This window comes from Zalophus californianus, chromosome 7 (assembly GCF_009762305.2).
Source record: "Zalophus californianus isolate mZalCal1 chromosome 7, mZalCal1.pri.v2, whole genome shotgun sequence".
Lineage (NCBI taxonomy): Eukaryota > Metazoa > Chordata > Mammalia > Carnivora > Otariidae > Zalophus > Zalophus californianus.
In genome coordinates, this window is record NC_045601.1 from 69,551,790 (window position 1) to 69,577,799 (window position 26,010).

General features: G+C 39.2%; 1 protein-coding gene across 6 annotated transcripts in view; it reads right to left on the minus strand.

Annotated features, from left to right (window-relative positions):
- CASP8AP2 (caspase 8 associated protein 2) overlaps positions 1-18,151 on the minus strand; it is a 53,020-nt gene extending 34,869 nt beyond the window's left edge. For all 6 annotated transcript variants that reach the window (XR_003521464.2, XR_003521462.2, XR_003521463.2 and 3 more), the window contains exons 1-3: positions 18,023-18,151; positions 3,221-3,303; positions 330-398 (exon numbers count right to left, since the gene is read on the minus strand). Coding sequence is in view for 3 of the 6 variants with exons in the window: in XM_027602459.2 (XP_027458260.2) it covers positions 330-398; positions 3,221-3,275 (124 nt within the window). In the remaining 3 variants the exon portion in view is untranslated. The remainder of the gene's footprint in view (positions 1-329; positions 399-3,220; positions 3,304-18,022) is intronic.
- Between the last annotated feature and the right edge of the window lie 7,859 nt (positions 18,152-26,010).

A 26,010-nucleotide genomic window follows, 5' to 3' on the forward strand; every position in this document is an offset into this window, starting at 1 on the left:
TATAGCAACTACCCTTTTCAAAAGTTCTAATATCATGTAAGCCGTGACAGTATGAGTAGTAATATATGTATAGATACCAACAGCTGCATTTTAATGGCACAAAATATATTTGCTCAAGGTCCAGTTAAATCTGAGATGTAGATGATAGAAAACCTGAGTGCTAGTTTGTTTTACTGATCAAACTTTAGTCAAGAAAATAAAATCATTTCAAAGAATGGTCAAATTGTTCAGGAACTATGCATTACTCTGAGAACTGGTAACAACAAAATAAATACTTCTAATAGCCTGACCAAATAAAATGAAACTCTTTTATTTTAGAATTTACATACCAGAAACAGCACTGTCCAACCCAGCATATATGTCCAAAGAACCTTCATCATTATTTTTAAGAGGAGAAGCTGCAAGAAAATCAAAGACTCGTTAAGACTGATTTTATGCATTTAGTGAAGTTTTTCTATTCCTACTCTGAAGAACCAGGAAAAGGAGACTTTGTTAGTCGTATACCAAAAAAGACAACTGTTTATAAGTTTTTATACATCCTTATAAACAGAGAGATCTCAGTACACAGATTTATGACTCAGTATCTAAGACTGAAGCTTAAAAACTCACTTTCAAAAAGAAACTTTTGAGAAGGTTCCAAGTCCAGTAATAGCAGAGTAGTTCTATGAGACCAATCCTCCTGCTGATAACAAATATAAACTCCAAGCAAACTATTAAAAGCTATCTACAGTCAAATGCTCTACCACTAGACTATTATTGCGGCGATCATTTCCCATTATACACAAATACCGAATCATTATGTCATACACCTAAACTGATAGAAAATTTTATGTGTAATTATACCTCAATCTGAAGAAAAAAAAGGGCGATCTAAAAATCTAAAAAGCAACCCAAAGCAGGCTAAAACTGAAGGGGAGACAATACCTGAAAAAGAAAACAGTCTTATATGCATTCCCTATCCTCCTTTTATTACAATCTTTTTGTAGAAGGTTAGGCCCTACTTGCAGCCAACAATGGGCAGTAAAAACTCAGATGGAAACCTCTAGTCCTAATAGCTTGAAGCACAAGAGAAAGAATTTGGGAGTGGTAATAGCAACTAGAAACTAAGAAAGAAAATCCAGAGAGCCACAAAGAGTATTCCCCAAATTGTGCCCAAATCTCCAAGTGACCCCCAAAGTACATAAGTAAAGGTTAGAACTCCAAAACTCCAGCTAAAGTTAAAATATCTGAAGTTTTCAGCTGCTATCCACCACAAGTAAGACAAGTTTAAGTTCAATCAAGTTAAATACTTGCTAAGAGTAAAAACAACATTCTTCAGAGCAATACAGCATAATCCAATGTTTCTAGAACATAACAGAATTCAGTGTCCAGAATGCAACCCAAATTACTACATAGCAAATCTGGTCAGAGAAATATAAATCATTAAAACAAAGAATATGGGGCACCTGGCTGGCTCAGTCGGAGGAGCGTGCAACTCTTGATCTCAGGGTCATAAGTTTGAGCCCCACACTGGGTATAGAGATTACTAAAAAAAATAATAATAAGCTAAAAAAAAAAAAAAAAAAAAACAAAGAATGAAAATCCTAAAACTGAAAACTACAATTTCTAATTTTAAAAAATTCACTGAATGTGCTTGACAGTAGAGCCAGTGAACTTGAAGACAGATCAATAAAAATTACCCAATCTGAAGAATAGAGAGAAAAAGATTTAAAACAAAATCAAACAAATGAACAAACAACAATAAAAGTCTTAGTTAACCTATAGGATAATGTCAAAAAGTTCTCACATACTATATATCTGGATTCCCAGAAGAAAAGAGAGAATGGGGAGGAAAAATTATTCTAGAAGAATACTAAAGGATACCAGAAGGACTAGAAATGATAAATAATTGAGTAAATATAAAAGACTAATTTTTCTTAATTTCTTTTAATTCTTAATTTTTTTAAAGATACATAGAATGGTTTAAAGTAAAAAATACAGCTTTGTTTCATGAAGTTTATGACATCTTTAACATAAAAGGATGAATGGAGGTTAAAGACAACGATATATACAAGATTCTACATCTTGGGTGAAAAGGTACAATACTAGGAAGCAGACTACAAAATGTTAAAGAAGTATACTGCAATCTCTTGAGCAACCACTAAAAAATAATGCAAAGAGGTGTAGTCCATAAAGCTAATATATAAATTAGAATGGAATTCTAAGGGGCACCTGGGTGGCTCGGTTGGTTAAGCGACTACCTTCGGCTCAGGTCATGATCCCGGAGTCCTGGGATCAAGTCCCACATCAGGCTCCTGGCTCAGCGGGGAGCCTGCTTCTCCCTCTGATCCTCTTCCCTCTCATGCCGTTTCTCACTCTCTCTCTCTCTCTCAAATAAATAAATAAATAAAATCTTAAAAAAAAAATCTTTAAAAAAAAAAGAATGGAATTCTAAAATATATTCAATATTTGAAAGAAGGCAAGAAAATCAGAAAGAAAACTGTGAGAAAAACTAAAGTATTAAAATGACAGATTAAATTCCAATCACAATAATAAAGAAAATTTAGGGGTTAACTGATAAAATAAGAATAAAAACAGCAGATTAAATAAAAGTATTGTATCAATGTTAGATTTACTGAAATTGATAATTATGCTATTGTTATATTAAAAAACCTAACTTTCTCGGGGCGCCTGGGTGCCTCAGTCGTTAAGCATCTGCCTTCGCCTCGGGTCATGGTCCCGGGGTCCTGGAATCGAGCCCCACATCGGGCTCCTTGCTCAGCCAGGAGCCTGCTTTTCCCTCCCCCACTCCCCCTGCTTGTGTTCCCTCTCTAGCTGTCGCTCTCTCTCTGTCAAATAAATAAAATCTTTTAAAAATTAAAAAAAAAAATTAAAAATAAATAAAAATTAAAAACCTAACTTTTTCTTATGAAATACACATGAATTATACAAATAATGTATGCAACTTGAGAGTAACAAATACCTACTTTGTATTTATTTGGATATGACAATAAATATCATTATCACTTATACTGGCAAAGTTGTTAATTTCATTAAATTTAAGAGACCTGAAGGCACACAATAAGAAAGTTCACATTAACTAGGCATTTCCTATTTGCCAGGCACTTTATTGTATTAATTCATTTATGTGTGAGAGGAAAAAGTTAATGAGTGGTATCAATGAAAATAAATTATTTTATAATTAAATAAATTTATAAAGACAGTTAAAATGAGCTCTTACCAGAAAAGACATCAAATAAACTTGGTCCATCACCATTGTCATCATCTGCTGCCATGATCCTATTTCCTTTTGACCTTCGCCATCTAAAGTATTAAATATAAAGATTTTCCACTTAAAATCAACCGCACAATACAGAGAGTAAACCTAGCTTTATGTTAAAAAGCAACTTCCAAATTTGGACACAATGAATAAATTCACTCTATCATCACTTTAAAGAAAGTGCCTAACATTTTCCAAAACCTTAAACTTGCTTATTATAGTTAAATCATGTCACAAAGTAAATGAGGCTAATTTTATAAAATAGACCAAAATACAAATTAACTTTTATACAAAAATAAACCAACTATCATACTAAATAAGTACAACCATATGGTGAGTTCTATGAGTCCTCTTAGCAAATCATCCAACCTAGGGCTGGTCTTGGGAACTCCAGACATACATGTTTTTACCAGTAAGAGAGTAAGACAGGTAAATAGAAAAGAATTTAATACTATACTAGGCCTGATACAGTGAGATGTGAGAAGAGGTATTCTCATACATCACCCAAATGTATACTGGTACAAGCTCTATGGAGGCAATCTGACAATAGCTATCATATTTTTAAATGCAAATAATCTTTGACCCAACAAGTCATATCTAGTAATGTGTTCTACAGATAACAAGCACATGGTTACAAAATGTATGTAAAGGAATATTCAATGCAGTGCTGTTCATAGTGGCAAGAATGGAAGCAACAAAAGAATCCAAAACAGTTTAAAAAAACAAACTGACTTATCTGACATTCTCCATTCTGCCAGTAAAATTTGCTGAATGGTGCCTATGGTCAATGAACGGTGGCTACTGAGGGTCATTAAGGATACCTGCACCTGTACATTTCTGCTCCCACCAAGATATACTCTTTATCAACAGGTTACATTTACTACCAAATCCAATTATGCCAGTTTCCTTATTTTCCTAAGTAATAGTATTATGAAAGATTACATTGCCAAAGTAAGTTCTTTTCCAGTGTAATCTAAGCTGAATGCTCTGAAAAGACTCGAGGTGATTAAGTAAGATACATACGCAATTGCCTGTCAAATCAAGTGAGGTAGAGATAATCCAAAATACTGGAAGAGAAAATCTAGTCTGTACCTATGCTGATTCACAAGTATCTTACTCCACTTTAATTTTTTAAAAAAAGTGATGGAAATCATAAGCAATGTCTTATGAGTGTGGTTTATGCAAGAAAGAAGTCAGGGGCACCTGGCTCAATAGGTAAAACATGTGACTTTTGATCTCAGGGTCGTGAGTTCAAGCCCAACGTTGGGCATAGAGCTTACTTAAAAAGAAAAAAAAAAGTCAGAACTCTAATCACTGGATTCATTCTCAAAGGTCATGGTTCTACCACAAGAGATACAATTTATGTTATTCCTTTAAATAAAATTAAAGTATACATCTTTTCTTATTCATTACTCACATTTCCCATTCCAACATTTTTTCCAATTAGCTGATTTGATCAACTGCTATAGCCTGTACAGTAATTACAAAAGGAATAAATGGTATAATCATATCTGGCAACTAATACAACTGACTCTGGGTAAAGCAAAATTCTACTGATGGAGCAGAAACTCAAAGGCTTCTTTGAGCTTTACAGCTAGTAGTAATAACCTACTACTGGCACTTTAATAGTAGTAGTAACCTACTACTAGCTGTAAACTGTCATATGGAGGAGGGAACATCAGTCAATGGGTTTTTTACAGAATGGAGATAATGATTTAGTTAAACAGAGACCAAATAGATCAAAGTTTTCATGGCATATCATTTCAGTTTTCGTTTTTACCCTGGCAGGTATTGCTTAAAAAAAAGACCTACTTGGCCTATTAAGTTAAAACTAAGAAATCAATAGAAGAGAACTGAAAAAGCCTGGATCTTTTGTCCCTCACCAGTCTTAAATTTTTCTACAGTTGCTTATGGAAACATTGTCCACACCTTAATCTCTAGATCCCTGACCACTGAAAGTATGTTTTTAATTATTTATAAATTTAATACAAAGTGACTGCTCATTTCTTAAGTCATATCATCTGTCACATTAAGAGTTCTTCAAAATTATTTCTGAGAATATGTACAGTAATATGAAGTAGTCAAATTATATATGTAATTTCTCACTCCGTACACATAAAAAGTTAAAGGAACTGTGGCAATTATCATGCCTCTCAATTTCAAATCTACCCTTCTGTGATAATGAAGAATGGCCTTGTAAATATTTCTCCTTTGTAACTGGCTCAGTGTTAAACCTTCTCAGTAGAGTGCGGAAGAGACACTGGCAAGGAAAGTTTTTCTTCCTAGTTTCAGTGTGCCTGGCTAGCCAGGCTCCTGCAGAACATCCTTCTCTGGCATCTAGTTCCTGCAGCAGATAGTCTCTCCAGCACCAGGCTCCTACAGGGCACAATTTCTCTACACACCCACCTCCTGTAAGTGAGTTTCTATTACAAAGGACTCCTGTAGGACCCAGCTTGCTACTGCCAGGCTCATGGAGAGGGCAGCTTCTCCAACTCTTGGATCCCACAGCACTTGACAGCCAGAATACAGGAGCGTCCCTATGCATCTTTTCTACCAGATTCAAAGCAATGTCACCAGCAGGGCACTTAGCAACTTCTCTACCATTCCCTTAGCCCCAGCCATGCGCCCTCCAATGAGGGGGAAGACAGCGCTTCCTTGGATGATCTATCTCAACCTGGAGGATGGGCACACTCTCATCTTCTATTCCTATGTTCTTTAGAGTTATCTTTAACTCTCACTAATCAATTTCCAGTTACTCTAACTGTCTGTTAATAATTCTTTATTCTAGGGGCACCTGGCTGGTTGTCCCGTAGTGCATGTGACGTGAGGGGACCCTGACCTCAGGGACGTGAGGTCAAGCCCCACACTGGGCATGGAGCCTACTTTAAAAATAATAATAATAATAATAACAATAATAATTCTTTATTCTAAGAATTCTCCTTTCAAATTACTGTGTGGTTTTTATGGTTTTTTGTCTCCTGATTGGACCCTATCTGATACAGATAACAGTCGTAATAGAGATTTTTAACACACTTTTCTCTGCTGATCTAGCATTTAATTAAAGATATAGGTCTGAATACAAAACTTACAGGTCTGATTTGATTTCATATCCCTGCATGCAACAATTCAGAGAACTTATATTATGTTCAGGTACATCTATAAGAATTGACTATATATCATGACAGAGCAATTTTCAACAAGTATCACAGAAGTGCTTTTATCAAAACCAACAAAATTCAGGGGTGCCTGTATGGCTCAGTCTATGCAGCACGCGATTCTTGATTTCAGGATGAGTTCAAGTCCCACGGTGGGCATGGGAGCCCACTTTAAAAAATAAAAAACAATAAAATTTGAAGTTAACAATGCACTCTTAAATTTCCCAGCTCCTTTGGAAATTTGCAAGCTAGGTCAAAGAACAAGTATTAACAGAAATGGGGAAATATAGAACTGAATCACAATGAATACACCATAAAGCAAAGTTTGTGGAATACAATCAAAATAATACTTTTAGAGTAAAAGAAGACAACGTACTGATGAGTTCATCATCCAACTCAAGAAGTTAGAAAAAGGTCCAACAAATGTGTATTGTAGTTTTAAAAAAAGGTCAGAAAAAGAACAAAGTAAACCCAAAGAAAGAAACACATAAAGAACAGAAATTAATAAAAAGCAACAAGCACTATAGGGCGCCTGGGTGGCTCAGTCGGTTGGGCGACTGCCTTCGGCTCGGGTCATGATCCTGGAGTCCCGGGATCGAGTCCCGTGTCCGGCTCCCTGCTCAGCGGGGAGTCTGCTTCTCCCTCTGACCCTCCCCCCCTCATGCTCACTATCTCATTCTCTCTCTCAAATAAACAAATAAAATCTTTAAAAAAAAAAGCAACAAGCACTATAAAGATGAATAAAAATAAGCGCTAGCTCTTTGAAAAGACAAATAGGCAAATGCTGGGCCAAACTAATCAAGAAAAGTAGACACAAACATTAGAAATAAGAAAGGAGTGACAGCTTCATATATAGCAGAGATTACATTATTGAAAGAAAGCTCTAAGCAAAATAAATCAGTCAGAGAAAGACAAATACCATATGATTTTACTCACTTGGAATTTAAGAAACAAAACAGATGAACATGGTGGGGAGAAAAGGAGATAGGCAGAGCCAGACAGGCTCTTAACTATGTTGAGCAAACTGGGGGTTGCTGGAGGAGAAGTGGGCAAGGAGGATGGGTTAAATGGGTGATGGGAATTAAGGAGGGCACTTATTGTAGGAGCACTGGGTGTTGTAAGTGATGACTCCTTAGACTCTACATCTGGAACTAATGTTATACTCTATGTTAACTAACTGGAATTTAATGAAAACTTAAAGAAAAAAAAATACTACTGAAAGAAAGCTCAATGAAATGGAGTTTTTTAGAAAAATGTAACTGGCCAAAACTGACTCAAGAAGAAACAGAAAACATGGACATATTTAGGATGATTAGAAAATTTGATACAGCACTTAATCTATTCATAAAGAAACTACCAAGCCCAGACAGTTTTACAGGTGAACTCTACAATACCTTCAAAGAACAGATAAAACATAATATATTCCAGACAGCAGAAAGGGAAAAAAAGGCTAAGAGACAAATAATTTCATAAAGTTAGGACAGTGTAGACATCAAAACTGGGCAAAAATAGGACAAAGTTGGAAAATTACAAGACAGGAAAACTATAGGCCAATCTTTCTTATGTGCATAAAAACAGCCTTAAAAAAATTAGCCAAATGCATCCAGCAAGCCATTAAACAAAAAACAAAAACAAAGGGTGCCTGGCTGGCTCAGTCAGAAGAGCAGGAGACTCTTGATCTTAGGGTTTTAAGTTTGAGCCCCACACTGGGTGTAGAAATTATTTAAAAATAAAATCTGTAAGGGCACCTGAGTGGCTCAGTCGGTTAAATGTTCCTGATTTCAGCTCAGGTCATGATCTCAGGGTTGTAAGATCAAGCCCCGCAGCGGGTTCTGTGCTCAGTAGAGTCTGCTTGAGATTCTCTCTCCCTCTCCTTCTGCCCCCCCAAATAAATAATAAAATCTTTAAAAAAAATCACATACACACTACAGACAAGTGAGCTTTAACCCCAAAATGCAAGAATGGTATAACATTTAAAAGTCAATTAGCATTAGTACTGTCCTCTGGTTAGTAATTCTCTTCCCAGGGGGTTATATGTTAACAGTTCTAATACTATTACACATGTATATTGGAAATGAACAATTTACATAAATGCATGATAGATGGTAGGAACCGTATTTTTCACTACTGAAGTGGGAGGTTACAGAAAAACAAGAGAACGAGCTAGAATGATCCCTGTGGTAATGGATTAGAGTTGAAGACATCAGGAAGAACATACATTTAATTTAATATAGATAATGATATAAATAATGATATTTCTAGATATAGAAATATTGGGGCTCCTGGGTGGCTCAGTTGTTAAGCGTCTGCCTTCGGCTCAGGTCATAATCCCAGGGTCCTAGGATCGAGCCCCACATCGGACTTCCTGCTCAGCAGGAGACCTGCTTCTCCTTCTCTTACTCCCCCTACTTGTGTTTCCTCTTTCACTGTTTCCTCCCTGTCAAACAAATCTTAAAAAAAAAAAAATAGATATATATATGTGTATGTGTATGTATATATACACACACACATTAGTTAACAGATACCCATATATTTCTTTGCTCTATCAGCTGAGAGGGCCTAAAAAACAACATCCCAATAGCAGTAAGCACACCTAAGTATTCACATCTTGGCTTCTAATACTATTCTCCATTAAAATGGACCAGGGCTCCTGGAAGAAGTGGCTGATTTTAAAACAAGAGCAAAAAATACACAAGATGAAATTAGAGCATCTTCTAGCGCACAAAAAAAAAAAAAAAAAAAAAATTGATGAAAGGGGTGCCTGGCTGGCTCAGTCAGTAGAGCATACAACTCTTGATCTCAGGGTCGTGAGTTTGAGCCCAACACTGGGTATAGAGATTACTAAAAAAAATAAATAAATAAACCTTTAAAAAATTAATTAATTAGGGGTACCTGGGTGGCTCAGTCAGTTAAGCATCTGCCTTTAGCTCAGGTCATGATCTTGGGGTCCTGGGACTGCACCCCACACTGGGCTCCCTTCTCAGAGGGGAGTGCTTCTCCCTCTGCCTCTGCCTGTCTCCAACTCATGCTTACTCTCTCTCAAATGAATAAATAAAATATTTTTAAAAATAAATAAATGAATAAAAATTAAAAATTAATTAATAAAATTTTTTAAAATCTTCCTCAAGCTTAGAAAAAAGGATTGATGAAGGTGTGTCAAAAGGGCACTGGAACCAACTGAAAGTTCCCAAGAGCCAAGAGCTAAAGCTGGAACAATTTGAGCAACAAATTAAAGTAGTATTAGATTATAACGCAAAATATAAAATAAATATATATGAGTCCATACTGATACCAATAAATTAGTAAATGGAGAAGAGACAAATTATCCATGCAGAATTCCAAATAAATTGTTATTTATTTATAGAGCAGGCAGGGCATAATTTCACACTATCAAATGTGCATTAGTGACTTCTTTCCAAAGAGTAGAGTATGGAATGGGGTGTAGAGAGGGCTTTACAGTGAGGAAACCTGACCACAAACACTTCTGTCAGATGATCAAGTCAGTATCAAGTCATAAATCATGTTGACAAGTATGTACTCTCCATATGATGTGATGAAAATGGCACTTTACCTGTGAACTTCACCAAAACCCATAACCTCAGACTAATCATGAGACAAACATCAGACAAATTCTAATAGTAGGGTATCTACAATACACCTGAACAGTTCTCAAAACTGCCAAGGACATTAAAAACAAAGAATGCAGGAAAGTGTTACAGTCAAGAGCAGCCTAAGAAGATGTGACAACTAACGTAGTATGGTACCCTGGAACAGAAAAAGGATAAACATTAGGTAAAAATGAAGAAAATCTGAATAAACTATGGACTTAGTTAATAATGTATCAGCGTAGGGGCACCTGTCTGGCTCAGTTGGTAGAGCATGTGACTCTTGATTTCGGGGTTGTAGGTTCGAGCCCCACGTGGGGTGTAGAGATTATTTAAAAATAAAACTTTTAGGCGCACCTGGGTGGCCCAGTCAGTTGAGTGTCCAATTCGGTTTCAACTCAGGTCATGACCTCAGGATCATGGGATCACACTCCCGTATCAGAGATGAAGCCTACTTGGGATTCTCTCTTCCTCTCCCTCTTGCACCTCCTGCTCCTACTCGTGAGCTCTCATACTCACTCTCTCTCTCATAAATAAATAAATCTTTAAAAAAATTTTTAAATAATAATACACATAATTCATATATAGGAAAACTCAATATCAAAGTTGGAAATGTTCCCCAACTTTATCTATAAACTCAATGCAATTCCAGTCAAACTTAAGAAGTTGACCATAAAATTCAAAACTCTAAAGAGCCTAGTAGAGTCAGGACATTTTTTGTTTTGACAGAAAGGGAGTTAAGCTTTTTATGAAGTATAACATAAAGAACAAAACACAATCATAAGTATACAGTCCTAGGATTCCTGACAACCTAAGCACATCTAACTGCCACCCGGATTCAGAAACAGATCATTATCAGTACCCTAGAAGAACTCCTCATGCCCCCTTGTAGCCACTATCCACTCCCAAATGTTGGCAAAGATGTGTGCAGAATAAAATCATACACATTGCTGATGACTCGCTTTGTAGAAGAAGGACCTGCATATCAGTGGAGGAGTGGGAGGTATCTGTGGAGATATGTAGATTCTAAATGAGAAGAGAATTGGAAGATAAGGCTGTCAAAATTAGAGTCAAACAGAAGATACTAAATGTCCAAGGAATCTGGTCTTGAACATTCAGAAGGTCAGAATCCTGAAGGTTTTTGAGGTAGAAGCATTAGTATAAAGAAATGAAATAGGTTAATGTGTGGAATGAACTAGAAAGAGAAAAGTATAGGAAAAGAAACTGGGAAGGAGACTACTATGAGAGTCCACATAATAAGAAAACCCAAGATGGAGACAGTGAGAATGAAAAGAATATGAGACATAATAATGGAAGAAAGCAAATAGGGTAGATGCCTGGATATGGGAAATATAAACAATCATCTCCTGCCTCAACTCATTCTCAAGCTACAAACTTCCATTATCTTTGACTCTTATATCAAGACCTACTTTTCTTATACCCACACTTAAAATCACAAATCCTTAGTCATTTTATTTTTCAATCTCTCAAATTTAATGTCTCCTTTCCACTCAGTTATTCCAGTTTCCGATATAATTATTTCTCACTTAAATTATTACAAAGTATCCTAGCTGGGGCGCCTGGGTAGCTCAGTTGGTTAAGCATCTGCCTTCAGCTCAGGTCATGATCCCAGGGTTCTGGGATCGAGCCCAGCTGGGATTAGCCCAGCATTGCTTCCTGCTCAGCAGGGAATCTGCTTCTCTCTCTCTCTCCCCCTCTGCCCCTCCCCCCACTCGTATTCTGTGTGTGTCTCTCTCTCAAATAAATAACATCTTTAAAAAACAGTTAAAAAAAAGTCTTCTAGGGGCGCCTGGGTGGCTCAGTCGGTTAAGCGGCTGCCTTCAGCTCAGGTCATGATCCTGGGGTCCTGGGATCGAGCCCCACGTCCGGCTCCCTGCTCAGCGGACAGCCTGCTTTCTCCCTCTCCCTCTGCCTGCCACTCTGCCTACTTGTGTTCTCTCTTGCTCTCTCTGTCAAATAAATAAATAAAATCTTAAAAAAAAAAGTCTTCTAGCTAGTTTCCATACGACCAACACCTTTTTCCTTCTACCACTTTTTATTTTTAAAGATTTATTTATTTATTTTTGAGAGCACGGGGGAAGGGGCTGAAGGAGGAAGAGAAAAAATCTTAAGCAGACTCCATACTCAGCACACAGCCCGACACTGGACTTGATCTCACAACCCTGAGATCATGACCTTAGCCGCAATCAAGTAGGACACTTAACTGACTGAGCCACCCTGGGGCCCCTCCTTCTACCACTTTCCACACTAAAGCCAAAATCCTGTTGATGTCTAACCTGTTTCACTCCCAGGTTAAAAACCTTTAAGAGCTACCCAAAACATTACTGAATTAAGCTTTCCTAGCACAGAACAAGGGCTTTCCAGAAATATCACAACTTTTCTATCTCACACTGCTCCCTTCACCTGCCCCATTTAGCCACATGAGAAATTCTGTACTACCACCACATTTCTATAATACAAGGTAGCACACACATTACAGAGAAGTAGAGAAACGATTTTAGCATAACGCAGAAATTATATTGGTTCAGACAGGGATCTTCCTAGATCATTCAAGTTTTGAACCATTAAGTAATAGCAGCTAAATGCAGCAAGCCTTGAAGGAATCTAGTCCTAAGTTGATGCCATTACCCTAGATGCCCATTAGTCCCTCCTTCCTCTGGTCTCAGTACAGTAACAGGCTTTGTCTTGCAAGGGTGTAAGCATGGTTTTCTTCAATCTTTGGGAGGCAGCAGGGGGGTGAGGGACCCAAATACCACGCAGTGAGCCAAAGCCATCCAGTCTGCCATCACAATATTTCACACAAAACTTACAACTGCATCTACATCTACAACCTGTGATGTTTATTTATGTCCCTGTTCTTGTCTGCACAAATCGACAGCTTCAATTCTTCCTTTTCCTTCTTCAATCAATCTACCTTCATCTTTCTTTTTTCTTAAGAAAACTAGAAATATTGGGGCTCCTGGGTGGCTCAGTCGTTAAGCATCTGCCTGCAGCTCAGGTCATGATCCCAGCGTCCTGGGATCGAGCCCCGCATCAGGCTCCCAGCTCAGCGAGAAGCCTGCTTCTCCCTCTCCCACTCCCCCTGCTTGTGTTCCCTCTCTCGCTGTGTCTCTCTCTGTCAAATAAATAAAATCTTTTAAAAAAAATCTGTATTTACTGAGATATTTATTAGGAATTTCACATGTGTTAACTATGCCAATTTTTTTTTAAGATTTTTTATTAGTAACATGGGTAGATAGGTTTTGCGTATTCTACCCGTTTTTCCCATAAACCCTGTTTTAGTGAGTTACAGAACTGAAGGTTTTTCAAAAATGCATACATTAAAGCAAAAATGTCTGTACTTGCAGTTCCTGAATTATGCCATGTACTTCAATTCCACAGTATCTTGCTCATTCTGTCTCTTTACCTGGACTGCTCATCCTCTTCCCAAACCCAGCTACCATAAAAGAGAACTCCCTTTTCTAGAGACACAGTTAATCCTCATTCCTTATTGTACTGACATACACTGAACACACCATTACATTTAGCCACCCATTGCAATCATTTGCTTTCTAAAGTTGTTCTTAGACTTTAGCATGCATCGGAAACACCTAACAGAGTTAGAACACAAGGCTGATGGGTCCATCCCCCAAAATTACTGATTCTGTAGGTCTGGAGTGAGATTTGAAAATCTGGATCTCCACTGCTAGTCCAAGGACCACACTCTGAGAACTACCTTATTTTTTTTTTTTTTAAGTAATCTCTACACCCATCATGGGGTTTGAACTTACAACCCCCAAGACCAAGAGGTGCATGCTCCACTGACTGAGCCAGCCAGGCACCCAGAAAACTACCTTTATTAGACCAGTGTTGTCCAATAGAACTTTCTATAATGATAAAATTCTTCTGTATATCTGAGCTGTCCAATATAACTACTGAGCACATGTGGCTATTGAGTACATAAAATATGCATAGTGTGACTGAGTATATTAGTTTTGTTGTTTTTTTTTTTAAGATTTTTATTTATTTGAGAGAGAGTATAAGCAGGGAGAGCAGCAGGCAGACGGAGAAGCAGCCCCCCCACCCTCACCCCACAGAGCAGGGAGCCCGATGCAGGGCTCGATCCCAGGACCCTGGGATCATGACCTGAGCCGAAGGCAGATGTTTAATATAACCAAGTATATTAGTTTCTTATTGCTGCTCTAACAACTTACCACAAACTTAGTGTCTTAACGCAAATTTACTATCTTACAGTCTTGTTTACCACAAAAAGCTTACAGAAAGGACTTCACAGAGCTGTAGTTATTTCAACTTCAATAACAACTAACTAGCTCTAAATGCTATTGGGTCCTTATAAAAATGTATTTGAATGCTGTCCTAAGGCAATGAAGTCGGGGACATCAATATCTTATTTACTACAACTGCAAAGCAAAATTTATTTCATTGGGTTAAACACTTGATAAGCAAACATAAGGGGGTGGGGATAAAGAATAAGTACTGCCAGAAAAAGTAGGGGTACGAGATCAGATTTATAGACTCCCCTGCAGCTACCTCAGAATGGTTGAAAATTAGGAACTGTTGGTACTGAAACACAAACCAATAGTCAGCAATAATATGCTAAAGCTAATAAACACATTCCTCCAAGTCCACACTCACCAAGTCCAAAACCAAGAGATCATCTTTCCATCAACATCTGTCACCTCCTGACATCTCTACTTCTTTGAGTAGCACTAGATTTCCCTAATAGCCTACTGATACTAGCCCACAACGTTTCTCCCATTTATCCTCATTCTTGCCATCTGAATTTTATTTCAGGCTCCACTACAGTCACCTAATTATCTCCTCTCTCCAAATACATGCTACACACAACTGTTGGGTTAGTTTTTCTGAAGCAATCCTGCTCATATCACTTTCTGCTCAAAAACTTTCCACTACTTCCCAATGTCTACTGAATAAAGTCCAAACACCCTACCTTAATACACACTGATGCCTACTTTCTAGCCCCATCATTCACTATCCTGAGGTTTCCAAAATCCCAAGGTTCAGTCAAAATGGGTTCCTGTTTGCAAACACAATTCCTGATACCATCTCCCCACTACATCTAGGAGCTCACAAACAAGTCTGGGTGTGAATACCCACAGATTAGAATTTGAGAAATAAGGTTTTAGAAAAGTCAGGCGATATATTACACAATTAAGATACCTGGACTTCATCCAGTATGAAATGGGAGAAACCACTGAAGGTTTTTAAAGCAAGAGAGTGTCAGGATCAAATTTGCATTTCAGGAATTTAACTCTAGTAAGAAGAGTACAGAAAATATTAGTAGCAAAAAACAGAGCAGACTATTAAAACAGTACAGGAGACAAAGAGGGGTGATTAAGTTATTAGCAGTGGAAATAAACAAGCAGATCTGAGATTTCTGCAGAGAATCAAAAAGATTTCATGGAAAGTGTATTCAAATGTCCACTCTTGACCACTTCAAAACCACAGCCTGAGCTGTCTTTTCAAAATGCAGATCTGGGGACACCTGGATGGCTCAGTCAGTTAAGCATCTGCCTTCAGCTCGGGTCGTGATCCCAGAGTCCTGGGACTGAGCCCCACATCGGGCTCCCTGCTCATTGGAGAGACTGCTTCTCCCTCTGCAACTGCTGTTGCTCCACCTGCTGTGTCAAATAAACAAAACCTTTAAAAAAAAAAAAAAAAAAAAAGCAAATCTGATCATGCTCCCCCCGTGCTTAAAACCCATCAGTGCTTCCTGCTGATTTTAGAGTAAAAAACAAATTTTGTCACAATTTTGCTTACAAAGTCTAGAGTGACATGGCCTCTGCCTACAATTCCAGTTAGTCTGCGTCCTTCTTCCCATTTCCCCCACGCAGTCTTTACTCTTGATCATACCGACGTTCTTTCAGCTCCTTAAACATGCCATTGGTTCCCTCCCACCACAGCGCCTGTGCAGGGAGTGCTCTTTCCTCAATGCTCCAAGTCACTTAACTCATCTCTGGTATTTTGGCTTAAGTAAAGTTTGAGGCTTCCCTGGCTACTCTCTCTCTCCACTAAGTCAGGCCCTCTCTATTATATTCTTATACCACTGTGTCCTTTCTCTATATGGCCTCTTCTCAGTTTACGATTATATTTTTGTGGGAATTCCTAAAGAAATGTCCATCTCACCCACTGGACTGTAAGCTCCATGAAGACCAGGACTGGTTCTGTCTGTTCACCAGTGTATCCCCAGCTCTCAGCACAGGGCTTTCCAAGTCAGTACATAATAAAAACAAAACAAAACAAAAAAAAAAGTATTTGTTGAATTACTGAAATTCCCAATTTATTAACGACAACTGTGAAACTCCTAGCTTTGGTAGAACCAAAGAAAACAGGATGAATTATCTGTAGGACATGCAGGTGAAGATGTCTAATAGATAACTGGAAACTGGAGTATGTAGCACAAAAGACAAAACATAATCTGTAGAGATCAGATTACTCTCTTGAAATCAAAAAGGCCAGTGATTCTCCTGGAAAAGGAAGGAGGGAAAAGAGGAAGGATTATGTATCAGAATCTCTCGGAAAGAGGGGCTTATTCACACATGCTCTCACCTTCTCCCAAATGAAGATCTCAATATATAATGCAAGATACTACTGATAGAGAAGTGTTGCACCTATGCAAAGTGGAGAGGTAAAATTTTACATGTTGAGAACCATGATGACGAAAGAAAATTGCTGCAAGGTCACTCAATCATTTTAGGAACAATTCCAATGAATTCAGATGCAAAGACGAAGCTTATGAAAGAAGGAATACCTAGCCTTTTTTGATAGGACATTTTAAAAAGACAGTCTAAAGGAAATTTTCTTTTAAAAAAAGAAAGACTGAAATAAGCATTTGTAGGGAAAAAACCTGGGGAGGAAAGTGTATTTTAAGGCTCATGGGAAAGGCTAAATGTAATACAGCAAGATCCCTGAAGAAAATGTAAAGAGAAAATAATAACAAACACCATATATACTGAACGCTATATGCCTGTACCTTAAATGTTCCAAATACATTATTTTAAATCTTCCCACCAAAGTCCCATAAAGTACATACTATTCTTTTTACCGTTTTATAGATGAGGAAACAAATAAATGATTAAGAAACTTGCCCCAAGGTCAAACAGCTGATAAGTGGGATATCTGGGATTAAATTCCAGTTTCTTCATTAAAGCCAAGAATATTCATTAGAGATAAAAGTATAATTTTTTTCTTTGAAAGGGGGCCACCTCTTGTGAAATGAGAAGAAACGCTAGAAGATAACTGGGGTGGGGGTTGGGAACTTCTTGCCGTAGTCTCGGTCCCACTCCAATCAAAGCAGCACTGGGCGAGATGGGGGAGGGGCACTGAGGAAGGGGAAATGTTTGGGGCTGTAGGTGCGGAAAATGGAAAAGACCAGGGAAGAATCTGGAAAACACTGGGAAGAATGAGAGTCAACGCCAACTTGATCCCTGAAGCACAAATCCCGAGCTTCTGCGAATTCTACATTAACATCTGAGTTGGGGCCAACTATGTGTCAGGCGCTGTTCTAGGCGTTGTGGAGATCAAGATAACTTCTCTGGGTATTACAGTCTCGGAAACAACCAACATCAATGATGACCTGACACTTAGGAAAGACACATTCCTCCAGAATCGCATCCGAAAGCTTTAGGGAGTACATTCCAAGACAAGATTGATTTGGGGGGAGGGGCGGGAGGAGCAGTCGGAAGGGCAGTTCCTACGTGCGCTCGCCCCAAGCACCCCTGGATACTCTCGAGGGACCACAGAGGGACGCAAATGCGAGCCCAGAAACTACACCCGAGGGCGGCGGGAACGCAGCTACCTGCGGGCCGCGAACATCAGGCGCGCCCCCACTCCCCCGACTCCGCGGCTCCCTTGGACTCCTTAGCTCCCCGGAAACCGCCGGCTTCCGCTCGGGGCACTACCACGCCTTTCAGTCTCTTCCTCAACAACCCCGCGCCGACCGGACCCCCAAATCAACTTACCCGCCCTGCCTAGCCCAAGATAGCCGGGGATCCTCTCTGGACACCGAGGTCTCGCTGGCATCTCCACCAATGCAAGAACGCAGTCAGGACGCGGAGGCGGGACTGAGCATCCATGGCCAATCAGACCACACGTAAAGCACGTCCCGGCGCACATAACTAGTTCCCGCCTTTGGGAGGGCTAAAAAAAAAAAAACACGGTTGGCGCCAAACTCGCGTAGGCTTGTGCGGACTTTACGAGAAAGGGGCGGAGCCTAAGCTGGCGGGGACGTAGATGGGGCGGGACTTCACTGCGGAAGGGGCGGGACCTTAGGGAAGGTGGGGGCGGAGTCTGGGAGAAGATTATGAAAGGGAAAGCAAACTCTGAGAAGGCCCTGTCATTTATTTAGTCTTTTATTCTATAAATTCTATTAAATGTCAACCGCGTGCTAGACGTGGTGCTGGACTCTGGCTCCATAATGATAAATAAGCACTGTTCCTCACCCTCAGACAAGGGCAATGGCTTGTCTGAGGTAAAAAATTAAGCCCAGGGCATTGGGAGCTTTAAAGAGGGATACCAAGACAAGTCGGGTAGGAGGTACAGGAGAGCTTTCTAGAGGGTAGAATACCCGAATTGTCTAATAGAACTTTCAGGAACTAGAGATGCCGGTGCCTCCAGAGGTGGGGCCTACACCATTGATTGGTGGAGAAGTAAAACAGAGATGACTTCCTGGGCTACCTGATCTGGGGATCTTCATCTTGATCTCTAACCGTTTCCTCTTGTTTGTCCATTTAATAACTTGTAACTGTCCTATGAACTTATTACATATTTTTAAATTTTTCGGAAAGACCCCCACTTGGGAGAGTATGTTCTGGAAGAACACTGGTTTCCTGGATTCTACTCCAACCAGCTTTGCTTCTGAGAAGTTAGGCAAGCATTCCAGGTAGTGGAGACTGGGAAAGAGTAGAGGGTGTGCAACTACGAGGCGTTTATTGTTGCTGGAGCATAAGCGTGAGACGAGGCTGGTGGGGGAGGCAGGGGTCAGAACTTAAAAGACCTTACATCTGTCAGACAGTTTGGAATTTACTTTTAAATGATGAGGCATTGGGGACCACTGGATTTTATGCTTGGTGTGGTCCTGATCTGATTTGCATTATTAAAATCCTCTGGCCTTGAGAAGGAGGATTTTGAGATGCTCTAACAGTGATCCAAGCTAGAGAAAATGAGGATCTGGAGTAAATAGTAGGTAACAGAGAGAATAGATTTTAGATATTTAGAAGATGAAATCAACAAAACTTGGCAATCCATTGAATATGGGTTTTCAGCATGGGTGCATAATGATGACATTCATCAAAAAATATTTGTTCAGACCATAAACTATATATATCAAAAATAACTGAAGTTTTCCTCCAAACTTATCTTCCAGAGAAGAATGTCCCTATTACTGAAGTCCTTACAAAGCCTCTAATTCTACTGATACTTCTTAAAAACTTTACATTGAATAGAAAGTAGTGATTGGTTTAAAAATATTTGCTTGGAAAGACTTCAATCAATGCCAACTTGGGAATTTGGGATACTTCTAGAAGTCAACTGAAGGAATCAGTATTTTTTTTTTAAGAAAACAAATGTAACACAGTTACATGTTTTATGAAATCTGAACTCACAATTGCAAATGTTGCTTTAAAAAAAAAGCAATTTCTAGGGGAGGTGGCTGTCTCAGTTGGTAGAGCATGCAACTCTTGATCTTAGGGTAGTGAATTCAAGCCCACCATTGGGGATAGAGCTTACTTTTTTTTCTTACTATATTTTTTATGTATTTTTCTTTATTATTAACATACAATGTATTATTTGCTTCAGGGGTACAGGTCTGTGATTCATCAGTCTTACACAATACACAGCGCTCCCCACAACACATACCCTCCACAATGTCCAACACACAGCTACATCATCCCTGTACTCCCCTCCCCTCCAGCAGGGATAGAGCTTACTTAAAAAAATAACAACAACAACAGAAAAAGAGCAATTCCTGAAGATGTCTACATGTACTTACATGGGGGTAATCTACAAGGTATAGTGTTAAGGAAGGAAAAAGTATAGTATGGTATGCTAGCTTTTGTGTAAGAAAAAAATGAGGAAAAGAATATACATATATTTGCTTGTTTTTGCATAAGAATTACTTGAAGGGTAAATTAAAACCTAATAAAAGGGTAACTTACCAGGGAAGAAACCTGGCTGGAGGGGACAGAGAGTAGAGGGAAACTCCTTTGAATATGCCTTTTTTTAAACTTCCATTTAAGTATTTTTATATGCAAATATACATGGTTTTTCTTCCTTTTTTAATAACTGCTTTATTTTTTAATAACAGGTTTTTTGACATATAATTCATATACCATATATTTCACCTATTTATTTTATTTGTTTCTTTGCCTTTTTATAACCTTTTGCTTTTGCTTCATGGAAGTGTTTCATATATTCAAAGATTGAATCAAATCAGAAAGAAAAAATGCTAAAATTGAAAATAAATTGAAATAAATGAAACTAACTGTGTAAGCAAGAGAAATATAACCACTCAAACCAAATAATTATCTCAAGTGACATTTAAACACAGTGGTCCGGGTGCCTGGGTGGCTCAGTTGGTTAAGCGACTGCCTTCAGCTCAGGTCATGATCCTAGAGTCCCGGGACTGAGTCCCGCATCAGGCTCCCTGCTCAGCAGGGAGTCTGCTTCTCCCTCTGACCCTCCCCCCTCTCATGTGCTCTCTCTCTCTCATCCTTTCTCTCAAATAAATAAATAAAATCTTAAAAAAAAAGAAAAAGAAAATCTTAAAAAAAAAATAAACACAGTGGTCCAACTGTACACCATTAGTAGGATATAACCAAGCACAAAAAGAACTGCAGAGAAATCATATACTTTATGCAGTAGTTTTCTTGTTAGTCTTTTTTTATTGTTAGTCTTAATATTGTAATTTTGAAATCATTTAATGTATATTGTAAGACAAATACGTAATATATTAATATTTTTAGGAATCAAGATATTAAGTGGAAGAGAAAAGAGATCTAAACATAAAATCAAAAAAATTAGAGAGGGAGGAGAATGATAAAAAAAATTAGGGGGAAATCTTGTACTGTTATATCTGAATTGGAAATGCCAACATAACCTCATGATTTTTAAAAATATGTATTTCTTGGGGTGTCTGGGTGGCTCAGTCGGTTAAGCGTCTGCCTTCAGCTCAGGTCATGAACCCAGGGTCCTGGGATCGAGCCCCACATCAGGCTCCCTGCTCATGGGGAGCCTGCTTCCCCATGCTTGTGTTCTCTCTCAAATAAAAAAATAAAATCTTTAAGAAAATATGCATTTCTGGGCGCCTGGGTGGCTCTGTTGGTTGGGTGACTGCCTTCGGCTCGGGTCGTGATCCTGGAGTCCTGGGATAGAGTCCTGCATCAGACTCCCTGCTCGATGGGGAGTCTGCTTCTCCCTCTGACCCTCCCCCCTCTCATGCTCTCTCTGTCTCATTCTTTCTCTCTCAAATAAATCTTTAAAAAATATATATGTATTTCTTACTTCTGTTCCTTAAAGGGTCTGGAAGCAATACCTGACTGGCAATACATTTAACAATAACTTTTGACTTCCCAAAAACCTAACTACTAATAACCTTCTATTAGCCAGAAGCCTTACCAATAATATAAACAGTCAACTAACACGTTTTGAATGTTATATGTATTATATACTATATTGTTAAGATAAAGTAAGCTAGAGTAAAGGAAATGTTATTGAGAAAATCATAAAAAATCATAAGGAAAAGAAAATACATTTATAGTACTGTACTGTATTTATTTAAAAAAAAGAAATCCAGATATTAAGTGGACCTTCGTACTTCAAACCTGTGTTGTTCAAGGGTCAACTGTATTCTTATTAGATGGTGACCAACTGCCAACTGATGCATTCAGATCCTTTCTGTGAGAGAGTTTTAAATATGAAATACACAGCGGACAAAAAGGTAATTGATACAGCTGAAACCATAAGGACAGGGAGGGACAGAAGAGTGAAACACCAATAGAAAGGAACTGAGTTGTAAATTTGACAGTCACTACAAAAATGAGCAATAAAACCAGATGCTTTTTTTTTAGGATTCCATTTATTTGTCAGAGAGAGAGAGAACACAAGCAGGGGGAGCAGCAGGCTGAGGGAGAAGCAGGGTATCTGCTGAGCGCAGAGCCTGAAGTGAGACTTGATCCCAAGACCTGAGATCATGATCTGAGCCGAAGGCAAATGCTTAACCGACTGAGCCACCCAGGCATCCTACCAAGACGCTTTTAAGACCATGACAAGACTACTGTCAATAATTAGCATTCCTTCTGCGGAATGGGGAACAGGGAGCTACGGCTCTTGCTTGCCTCAGCAACCCACTGCCAGAGCTTCCTGGCCTCCCTTTCTTTCCCCATGCATCTTTCACTGCACCTCAGCACTTTTCTCTTCCTTGCAACCTGGAAGAGCCAGACTCTTGGATCACAGAAGTGTGACCCTGTCAAATGTTGATTCTCTTCTTTTCTTCAGTGTCTCATTTGTTCAATACTATTCTTCAGTTTAACAAATACTTATTGAAGACATTATAGGCTAGGCAACATACTAGGTGCTGTGGTTGTTTAAAAAGAATTTAGGGGTGCCTGGCTGATACACACATATCCTTTTCCTACAAGATAACTGGCATGGTGATCTTAGTTGGATTCATAGCATCTGTTTGTATGAAGTGGCTAGAAGACTGTGTCCACAGCTTTGGAAAAATATACACTCTGGGAAGAAGTTGCTATTCTTGGACAGTGGCATTTATTAATTCATTCAGAAAGCACTTATTGAGTGTGCTCTGTGTGCTAAGGATATAAAGAGAAAGGCCCAACCCCAGAAAAAGAGGATGACTGATAGTTCTAAATGGGAGCGTGTGGAACAGGGTCCTGGGATCAGCCCTGCTTCAGGCTCCCTGCTCAGCGGGGAGCCTACTTTTTCCTCTCCCTCTTCCCCTCCCCCTCCTTGTGCATGCTCGCTCTCTCTCACGTCCGTGCTCTCTCTCTTTCTGTGTCAAATAAATAAATAAAATCTTAAAAAAAAAAAGAAAAGTAGATCATGTTAATTGTAGTGGAAATGGATGGAGTGAAGTCTATTCCAAGCAGAGTACAGTAGGAACAAATGCAAGGAAAACAGCGTAGTTTGTTAGGAGAATAATGTTCTACATGGTTGTATAATGAACTTCATTAATTCACAAATAGTTATTGAGTCTATTGTGTGAGCCAGCCAGTTTTCTTGAGGGGATTCTATGTTATTACTACCTACCTCATAGGTTCTTGTGAGGATTAAATGGGTTAACACATGTAAAACACCTAGAAACGTCCCTGGCATGGGGTTTAGAGGCCTTGAAGCAAAACAAGGCCAGGGAAAGTGGTTCTGGAGAGGGTGCCTGGCTGGCTCAGTTGGAAGAGCAAGCAACTCTTGATCTCAGGGTTACAAGTTTGAAGCCCATATTGGGTGTAGAGATTATTTAAAAATAAAATGTTTGGGTGCCTGGGTGGCAGGCAGTTAAGCATCCGCCTTCGGCTCAGGCCATGATCCCAGGGTCATGGGATAGAGTCCTGCATGGGGCTCCCCACCCAGCGGGGAGTCTGCTTCTCCCTCTCCTTCTGCCCCTTCCCCCTGCTCCTGTGCTCTCTCTCTTTCTCTCTCTCTCTCTCTCTCTCTGTCAAATAAAGAAATAAAATCTTTATTTTTTTAAACAATCTTTTTTTTTTAAGATTTTATTTATTTGACAGACAGAGACACAGCGAGAGAGGGAACACAAACAGGGGGAGTGAAAGAGGGAGAAGCAGGCTTCCTGCTGAGCAAGGAGCCCGATGTGGGGCTTAATCCCAGGACCCTGGGATCATGACCTGAGCCGAAGGCAGACGCTTAACGACTGAGCCAGGCGCCCAGAAATAAAATCTTCAAAAAGTGATTAAAAAAAATAAAATCTTTAAGAAAATTAAAAGATGAGGGACGCCTGGGTGGCTCAGTCAGTTAAACAGCCAACATTTGGTTTCGGCTCAGGTCATGAAATTGGGGTCCTGGGATCGAGCCCTGCGTCAGGCTCTGTGCTCAGTGTGGAGCCTGCTTAAGGATTCTCTCTCCCTTCATCCCCCTCCGCCCCTCCCACTGCTTGCTCACTCACTTGCTCACTCGCTCTCACTCTCTCTCAAATAAATAAATAAATCTTGAAAGAAGGAAAAGAAGAAAGGAAGGAAGAAAGAAAAAGTGGTTCTGTAGGGCCAGTAGGAAGCATGGTGCATGTGAGGGAGTATCAGGAAATGAGACAGCAGAGGGTCAGCAAAGTACTGCCCATGGGCCAAACCTTGCTCATTGCCTGTTTTTGTGCAGTCTGGCCCATGAGCTTAAGAATGGCTTTTACATTTTTAAATGGTTGGGAAAACAATCAAAGGAAGGATAATATTTTGTGACAGGTAAAAAGTAAGAAATCCGAATTTCAGTCTCTATAAAGAAAGCTTTATTGAAACACAGCCACATTCGTTTCTTTATTATCTGTGGCTGCTTTCACACTATAGTAGCAGAGTTGAATAGTTGCAACAAAGACCGCACAGCCTGCAACACCTAAAATATTTACCATCTGGCCCTTTATTGAAAGAGTTTGCCTTTCCCTGCTCTAGGGGAAGCAGAGACTTGTTTAAACCACAGTTAAGGAATTTGGATCTGTCCTGAAAGGCAAAAGGGAGCCAGTTAAGGATTTTAAAGCAAAGATTTATGTTATAAAAATTTGTAGGGAAGCAAAATAACCCCATGACCTCGGGGGCTTGTATCTCCATTGAGGAATGATTGTTTGGCTTTACCTGGTAGACCAAAGAGGGCCCTCAGCAGAGGAATTTGATTTTACCCAGTTAAAGAAAAGGTGGAACTTTTAAAAATATTTATTTATTTATTTATTTTGAGAGAGAGAGAGAGAGAGAGAGAGCAAGAGAAAGTGTGTGCAAGCAGGGGGTGGGGGCAAAGGGAGAGGGAGAGAGAGAATCTCAAGTAGAGACCCTGCTGAGCATGGAGCCCAACGCATGGCTCAATCTCACGACTGTGAGATCATGACCTGAGCCGAAATCAAGAGTCGGGTGCTTAACCAACTCAGCTACCCAGGCGTCCCAGAAAAGGTATAATTTTAAAGCTTCTTTGGTTTATTTATAAAGCTTTATAAAAGAGCTGTCATATGGCTGTTTTATTTGAAGAGAATGGCGGTACATGACGTAGAAACTAAAGGCACAGAAAAGAGAATTGAAACTAGACAATAATGCAAGGATGACCTTGTTAAACTAGAATAACCAAGACATTCTCGGAGAACAAAGTTGGAGGACTTACACTACCAGTGGACAGTGAGATGGTTAGTTTTACCTGTCAACTTGCCTAGGTCACGGATGCCTGTATACTTGGTTACATATTATTTCTGGGTATGTCTGTGAGGGTGTTTCTGCAGGAAATGGTAGACTGAATAAAGTAGATTGCCCTCACCGGTGTGGGTATCATCCAAGCAATTGAGGGTCTGAATAGAACAACTAGGTAGAGGAAGGGAGAATTTACTCTCCCTGCCTGATTTAGATCTGGAACATTGATTTTCTCCTCCTCTAGGACTAGAACTTACACCATTAGTGCTCCTGGGTTGCAGGTTTTGGATTTGGACTAGAACTACACCATTAGCTTTCCTGGGTCTCCAGTCTGCAGATGGCAGGTCATGGGACTTCCTAGATGCCGTAATTTCATGACTCAATTCTATATATATATATATATATATATATATATATATAAATAAAATATATAATAGGGTATGATGGGAAATATTGTTTATACAAACATCTCCTATTGATTCTGTTTCTCTGGAGAACCCTGACTACTACAACCAGATTTCAAGACTCACTGTACAGCTACAGTAATTCTGACTATGTGGTTTTACTACAAGGATAGACAGCGTAATGGAACAGAATGGAGAGTCTAG